Source organism: Perognathus longimembris, chromosome 5, assembly GCF_023159225.1.
Source record: "Perognathus longimembris pacificus isolate PPM17 chromosome 5, ASM2315922v1, whole genome shotgun sequence".
Taxonomy (NCBI): Eukaryota; Metazoa; Chordata; class Mammalia; order Rodentia; family Heteromyidae; genus Perognathus; species Perognathus longimembris.
The window spans coordinates 84804295-84811380 of NC_063165.1; the positions used below are offsets into that span (position 1 = coordinate 84804295).

The following is a 7086-nucleotide window of genomic DNA, read 5'->3' on the forward strand; positions in this document are numbered from 1 at the left end:
GCCCGACGGGGCCGGCTCGGGTAACGACCGGCCGGGCCGGGCCGGGCCGGCGCTGGGACGGGGCGCGGTGCCAGCTGGCGGGGCCGGGAGGCGGGCCCCGGCTCGCCCCGGAGCGGACTGTGCCCGGAGGGCACGCGGGCCGGCAGGGCAGGGCCGGGCGTCTCTGGGCCAAGGATCAAGGTCCTGGTCTGGGTTAGGCCCCGGCGCGGTCCACCCTTCAGAGCCTCGACTCGGGAGAGGGCGCCGGGGAGCCCGGCCCGGCCCGGAGCCGCGGCCGCCGCAGGCCGGGGGGCGGGGCCCGCGGAGTCCCCGCCCCCCTGGGCGGAGCCGCCCGGCCGCAGGCCCGCCCTCCGCCCCTCAGCCAATCCGAAGCGGTCCTCGGGAGCGGAAGTTCGGGCGCTCGGCGGGGAGGCGGCGGAAGTGGTCCCCGCTGGTCCGTGCGCACGCGCCGTCCGCCTTCCGGGCCGCTGTGCGCGCGTCTCTGTGTGTGTGCGTGTGTGTGTGTGCGCGTGTGCGCGCGCGTGTGTGTGGCGGCTCCGGTCTCTTCCCCCCGGGTGCGGCGGGAGGCTCGGGCCGCCCGCGCGGCCGCAGCCCGGTCCCTTCCGCCGCCCTCTCACGATGGCGGGCATCCTGTTTGAGGACATCTTCGACGTGAAGGACATCGACCCGGAGGGGAAGAAGTTTGACCGTGGTGAGTGGTACGTGGGGGGGGGGAGGGGAGGGAAGGTGAGGGGGAGCGCACGTGGGGGGACGGGGGAGAGGCGGACGCCGCGGGGCGGGGCCGCCCACCCTCCCACCCACCCTCCCGCCCACCTCCCGGGCTTCCCGCGAGCGAGCGGCGTCGGTGCCCCACGCGCCGGGTCGTGCGCGTGTCACACACTTCTCCCCCCCCCCCCCCGCTCATTCCCCCACGAATCGGAGGGAGGGAGGTTGCTACCTCCCTCCATTGTGTTCCGAGGGGGTGGAAGCAGCCCGCCCCCCAGCTGCGCTCCTAGGCTCTACTGTTATCATCATCATCATCATCATCATCATCATCATCATCATCATCATCATCTTGGTGTTTAAATCCGGGGCCTCGGGCTTGCTCTCCTGCGTGAGCCACGCCTCCAGCCTGAGGTTTTTGCTGGGTTATGTTTTGGAGATGGAAGGCTCAGGGTTCTTTTTTCTGCCCAGCCTGACTTCGAACCCCGAGAATCTCAGCCAGTGTGAGCCGCTGGCCCCCAGACACATCCTCCTGTTGTCCTTGGAGCCCTAGCGTCTCATGAAGTTCTCCAAGTTCAAGCTAACAGCTCGACTCTCGCCTCTGTTTTGCCATCGATGAGTAATTGTTTCTCCCTGGCTTTTGTCTGGAGACTGAGATGATGTTCAGGACAGAAAGGAGTTACTTTCTCTTGAGTGAGGGGCTGGTAACTGGGTTTGAACTCAGTGCCTCCTACTTGCTCATCGACTGGTGCTCTGCTACTTGCGTGGCATCTCCAGGCTGGTTGTGCTGTGGTTCATTGGAGACAGAGTCGCACAAACTTTTCTGCCCAGGCTACCTTGGAACCCCAGTCCTCTGGGACTCAGCCTCCTGAGTAGGTAGAATTACCAGCATGAACCATATCACCCAGCCCAGGTACCAGTTTTTTGTATGCATCCTGAAAATTCCCTCAGCATAGTGCCTCACGCAAGAAAAAAGAAACCATTGGATGAATGAATAACAAGTCCAGAGTCAGGTTCTAAATCATTCACACAGGACAGGAACCTAGATCTTAATTTGCTCCTAGCGCTTTGATTCTCCCTGGAGATCCTGGTCACTTGTGATGTTTTCTTTGCATTTCTGGTTTTGACTGAGCCGGGCGCAAAATGGGTCTGTGGGTATACCCCGGGGCAGATTAAATGTTCTGTTTAATTTTGTTTTGTTTGGTTTCGTTTTGCTGGTGCTTGGACTCAGGGTCTTCATTCACTCACAGCTGGCACTCTACCATTTGGGTCATGCCTCTACTTCCAGCATTTTGCCAGTTAATTGGAAATAGCCCCTTGAATTTGTCTACTTGGTGGCTTTGAACCTTGATTCTCAGATCTCTGCCTCCTGAGTAGCTAGGATTATAGGTACCAGCCACCAGCATCTGCCTCATTCATTTCCCCCCCCCCTACTTTTCCCCAGTATCTCGACTACATTGTGAGAGTGAATCTTTCAAGATGGACCTCATCTTGGATGTAAACATTCAGATTTACCCTGTAGACTTGGGTAAGTATTGAACATGGATAATAACAAGAGGTTTTTGGGTCTCTTCGCCCTCGGATATTGATGTTCTTTTCAGGCGACAAGTTCCGATTGGTTATAGCTAGTACCTTATATGAAGATGGTACCCTGGATGATGGTGAATACAACCCTACAGATGACAGACCTTCCAGGTAAGAGAAGGGACTAAAGTAGACAAGTATTATAGATTGAGACTTATTTTACTCCTGGAATAAGGGATGATTAGCTGAATCTGTAATGGGAAAGAAGTTGGCATGCTTAAGATTTTTACAACTGCTGAGCACTGATGGTTCACGCCTGTGATCCTCACTGATCAGGAGGCTGAGATCTGAAAACTGAAGTTCCAAGCCAGCCTGAGCAGAAAAATCCCTGAGACTATTATGGCCAGTTAACAAGCAAAAACCCAGAAGTAGAGCTGTGGTTCAAGCGGTAGAGCCTTGAGCAAAAGAAGCTCAGGGACAGTGCCTAGGCCCAGAGTTCAAGCACCAGGACTAGCACCCCCTCCCCCCCCAAAAAAAGGAATTTTATAACCAACATAAGTTGATACATTGGTCTGAAACCCCTTTGTACACCTACTTAAAGATAATAAAAAATAAACAAGAATTTCATAACATGGTGAAACTCCCTAGTACAACTAAAAACATGAATGAGAGGAAAGTAAAACAGGCTTTGTTGGGACGGTAGAAAGGAGAATGTGGCTGGAGTACTTTCTGTGCATTGTTCCATGGAACAATGGAACCTGTTGAAATTGTTTTAAGAAGATAGGAAAAGTGGTAGGTGGGGATGAGGTTGATAGGGTATATATTGTGTTTAGTAATAGAAACCTTTTTAAAATTTTGACATTAATTTTACAGGGAGGATTTCGTTGGACATTTCCATGAGTTTACAATATATTCTTATCAGTCTTACTCCTTTCATCATTCTGCCTTCTTCCAAAAACAATTTCAACAGGTTTTATTGTTCTGTTTGCTAATAAATACCTTAATTACGAAAAGGAATTTGAACAACAACCAGGTTTATTATTTATTGAAGCAGTAGTTGACTATGTGTTTGAGATGTAGCCTTATTTTTTTGGTGGGGGGGGGCGGTCAGTCATGGGGCTTGAACTCAGGGCCTGGGTGCTGTCCCAGAGTTCTTTTGCTCAAGGCTAGCACTCTACCACTTTGAGCCACAGCGCCACTCTGGTTTTTGAGTTGCTAGAGATAAGAGTCTCACAGGGACTTTTCTGCCTGAGCTGGCTTCAAACGGTGATCCTCAGTTTCTCCGCCTCATGAGTAGTTGGGATTATAGGTGTGAGCCACTGGCACCCAGCGAGATGCAGTTTTCTTCAAGGCTGAAGAAATAACCGTTGATTGACTTTGGCTATGTAGGCCTTGTGTCTTGTGATGGAAAGGCTTTGAAGCTTGAGTTCAATTCTCAGCTCTGCTTATTTGCTAAGTCCCTGTAACCTCAGTTGCCTCAGCTTCCACTTCCTCGTCAGGAACATAGAGCAGATCACGCCTACCTCACACAACTGCCACGAGAACTCGGCCCCGTGCTTCTGAGGTGCTTGGTTACAATGCTGGTACTTAGTTAGCAGCTGCCACTTTAAAAGGGCCTCCTATACTGTTCATTACCATGGAGAAATAACTGGGCCACAATTGTTTCACAGGGCTGACCAGTTTGAATACGTCATGTATGGGAAAGTGTACCGGATTGAGGGAGACGAAACGTCTACGGAAGCAGCAACACGCCTGTAAGTTCTGTATTCTGGTGGGAATTCTTTTCCCACTCCCTGTTCTGAGAGTTTGGGCCATGATTCTGACTCCTCTGCTGGTCTTTCTCAAGCACTTCAGACCTAGGTCGGACCGAGGTCTGGGAGAGCCAGGTACTGACGGCTCATGCCATCCTAGCTACTTAGGAGGTTGAGATCTGAGGGTCATGGTTTGAAGCCAGGTCGGGCAGGAAAGTCTGTGAGACTCTTATCTCCAGCTAACCACCAGAAAACCAGAAGTGGCTCTGTGGCTCAAAGCAGTAGAGTGCTGGCCTTGAGCAAAAAAGCTCAGGGACAGCACCCAGGTTCAAGACCTATGACCAACAGCATTAAAAAAAAAAAATCTTAGAAATTACCAGTTTGCAGTGTGTGTGTGTGTGTGTGTGTGTGTGTGTGTGTGTGTGTGTGTGTTTTGGTTAGTTGTGGGGCCTTGAACTCTGGGCCTGGGTGCTGTCCCTGTGCTCTTCAGCTCAAGGCTAATGCCCTACTGCTTGAGCCGCAGAGCCACTTACGGTTTTCTGGTGGTTAATAGGAGATAAGAGTCTCACGGCCTTTCCTGCCCAGGCTGGCTTTGAACCGTGATCCTCAGATCTCAGCCTCCTGAGTAGCTAGGTTTACAGGCATGAGCCACTGGCACCAGGCCCAGTCTGCAATATTGAGAGCTCATTTTGCCAATCCATTAGTGGTTCAAATGAGAAACTGGTAATCTTGTTGTATAAACTGCAAAGGAAAGTAGCTTCCCTAGGAATTATTGGCAGCATTAAGTTATTAAATGGGTAGGCTTTTTTGTTTTTATTTGTGTATACATGTATGTTCTACTACTCTGTACCCCAAGCCTTAGTTCTTTAGTCTACCTGCCTATTTTTTTCTTTTACAAATTTAATTAAAGCAGTATATGTTTATAAGAAATTTTAAAACAGTAATAATGTGATGAAGGGAAAAAAAGTGAGCTGCACATCTGGGGCTTGGACTCAGGGCCTCAGCACTGTCCTGGCTTCTTTTTGCTCAAGTGCCCTCTACCACTTGAGCCACAGCGCCATTTCCAGCTTTATCTGTGTATGTGGTGCTGAGGAATCAAACCAGGGCTTCGTGCATGCTAGGCAAGCGCTCTATTGCTAAGCCCCATTCCCAGCCCCCAGAGGGAATCTTTTGCATAAACATTTTGAACATTCTAGGTTTTTAATTTTTTTTGAGATGATGTGAGAACATGGCAAAGACGTCATTATTTTTGTTCTCGTGCCAGTACTGGGACTTGAACTGAGGCAGGGCACTCTCCTTTCGCTTTTTTGCTTAAGGGTGGTGCTCTCCTGCTTGAGCCACACTTCTACCTCCACTTCCAGCTTTTTGCTGACTCATTGGAGGGAGGTAAGCATCTCTCAGATTTCTCCACCTGGGCAGGTTTCTAACCTGGGTCCTCAGATCTCAGCCTCCTGGGTCGCTAGGAGGACAGGCGTGAGCCACCAGCATCTGGCTGTTCATTTTTATTAGCATCCGTTAGTTGTACGAGGGGAGTTTCACCCTGACATTTTCATATGTGTATACAGTGTATCCAGTCAACCTCATTGCTTTCACTCTCTCTTCTCCCCCTCCCCCTTAAAACAATTTCAGCAGGCTTTGTTGCTTAGTTTTCATGCATGACAATAATAAATGCCTTGGACCATACCCGTCAGTATTCGTCCTCCTTGTTTGCCCCTCCCCCTTTCCTTTAGTACCTATGCTCCAACAGAGCTTCCTTTACTTTCCTGTCATTAGTTTTAAGAATTGTAAGATTTTGAAATAATGTTCTTCATTATAAGGCTTTCTTTTCTTCCCTAGTTAGTTTAAAATGTTTCCTAAATGTGAATAGCTGTATAACATACTAGTAAGTCAGTATATCTTAATTTGCTTGCCTATTTCTCTAATTTGGGGCACATAGATATTTTTCTCCTTAAAATTTTTGTTTTTTTTTTGTTATTATAAAGGTGATATACAAAGGTTACAGTTACATAGGTCAGGTAGAGAGGATATTTCTTTTAGGGTAATGTCACTCCTTCCCTATTTTTCACCCTTGATGATCAAAAATACACTACTTTGCCAAGCACCTGTGGCGCACACTGTAATCCTAGCTACTCAGGAGGCTGAGATCTGAGGGTTGCAATTGGAAGCCAGCTTGGGTAGGAAACTCTGTGAGATTCTGTTTAGGGAAAAGAAAAAAAAGCCAGAAGTGAAGCTTTGGCTCAAGTGATAGAGCACCAGCCTTGAGTCAAAAACAACAACAAAAAGTGCTGGGAATGTGGCCTAGTGGTAAAGCGCTTGCCTCATATACATGAAGCCTTGGGTTCAATTCCTCAGCACCACATATACAGAAAAAGCCGGAAGTGGCGCTGTGGCTCAAGTGGCAGAGTGCTAGCCTTGAGCAAAAAGAAGCCAGGGACAGTGCTCAGGCCCTGAGTCCAAGACCCAGGACTGGCAGAAAACAAAAACAACAACAAAAACAACAAAAACCTGAGGGATAGTGCTCAGGCCCAGAGTCTAAGCCCCCAGGGCTGGCAAAAAACAAAAACAAAAAACCTCAGGGACAGTGCCCAGGCTCTGAGTTCACACACGCACGCGCGCGCGCGCACACACACACACACACTGCTGCGGCGCGGCCGTCCAGCGCTCGTGCAGCCTCAGGACGGGCCGGCTTTCTGTTCCAGCTCTGCCTACGTGTCCTACGGGGGCCTGCTCATGAGGCTGCAGGGGGACGCAAACAACCTGCACGGGTTCGAGGTGGACTCCAGAGTTTACCTGCTGATGAAGAAGCTGGCCTTCTGAGCTTCCCGGGAAGCCGGCCGCCCGCCCGCCCGCCCGCCGCGCCGCCGGCGTGGGTCCGGTCTGAAGACGCGTTGCTGTCGTTCACCTGTGGAGCAGAGTTTGGCTCAGGTCCGCCTTGGGCGAAACTTGAGCCAGTCTGGATTCAGTGGGAAACCGACCCTTGCTTGTGAAAGACCCACCGGGAGAGCTTAAAACGAATCCGACGTTGTTTTATCTATATGATTTTTAAAAAAATTAAACTTTACTTTTTCAGACCCCTTCCTCCCTTTGGTGGGTGTTGTGTTGTTGTATT

The 7086-nt window shown here is 50.3% G+C and overlaps 1 protein-coding gene across 1 annotated transcript; it reads left to right on the plus strand.

Annotated features, from left to right (window-relative positions):
• Positions 1-343: 343 nt before the first annotated feature.
• On the plus strand, positions 344-6850 carry Polr2h (RNA polymerase II, I and III subunit H). The gene is made up of 5 exons (XM_048347261.1): positions 344-691; positions 2147-2230; positions 2304-2397; positions 3897-3980; positions 6677-6850. Exons 1-5 carry the CDS (start codon positions 619-621, stop codon positions 6792-6794), a joined length of 453 nt encoding a protein of 150 aa, XP_048203218.1. The 5' UTR covers positions 344-618; the 3' UTR covers positions 6795-6850.
• The last annotated feature ends 236 nt before the right edge of the window (positions 6851-7086 follow it).

Excerpts from the sequence above, each read along its gene's own strand:
- Polr2h (XM_048347261.1), top strand. The coding sequence starts at position 619 with ATGGCGGGCATCCTGTTTGAGGACATCTTCGACGTGAAGGACATCGAC. Across the intron at positions 2,398-3,896 it reads ACAGATGACAGACCTTCCAG|GGCTGACCAGTTTGAATACG; the intron begins GTAAGAGAAGGG and ends ATTGTTTCACAG. Across the intron at positions 3,981-6,676 it reads ACGGAAGCAGCAACACGCCT|CTCTGCCTACGTGTCCTACG; the intron begins GTAAGTTCTGTA and ends TTTCTGTTCCAG.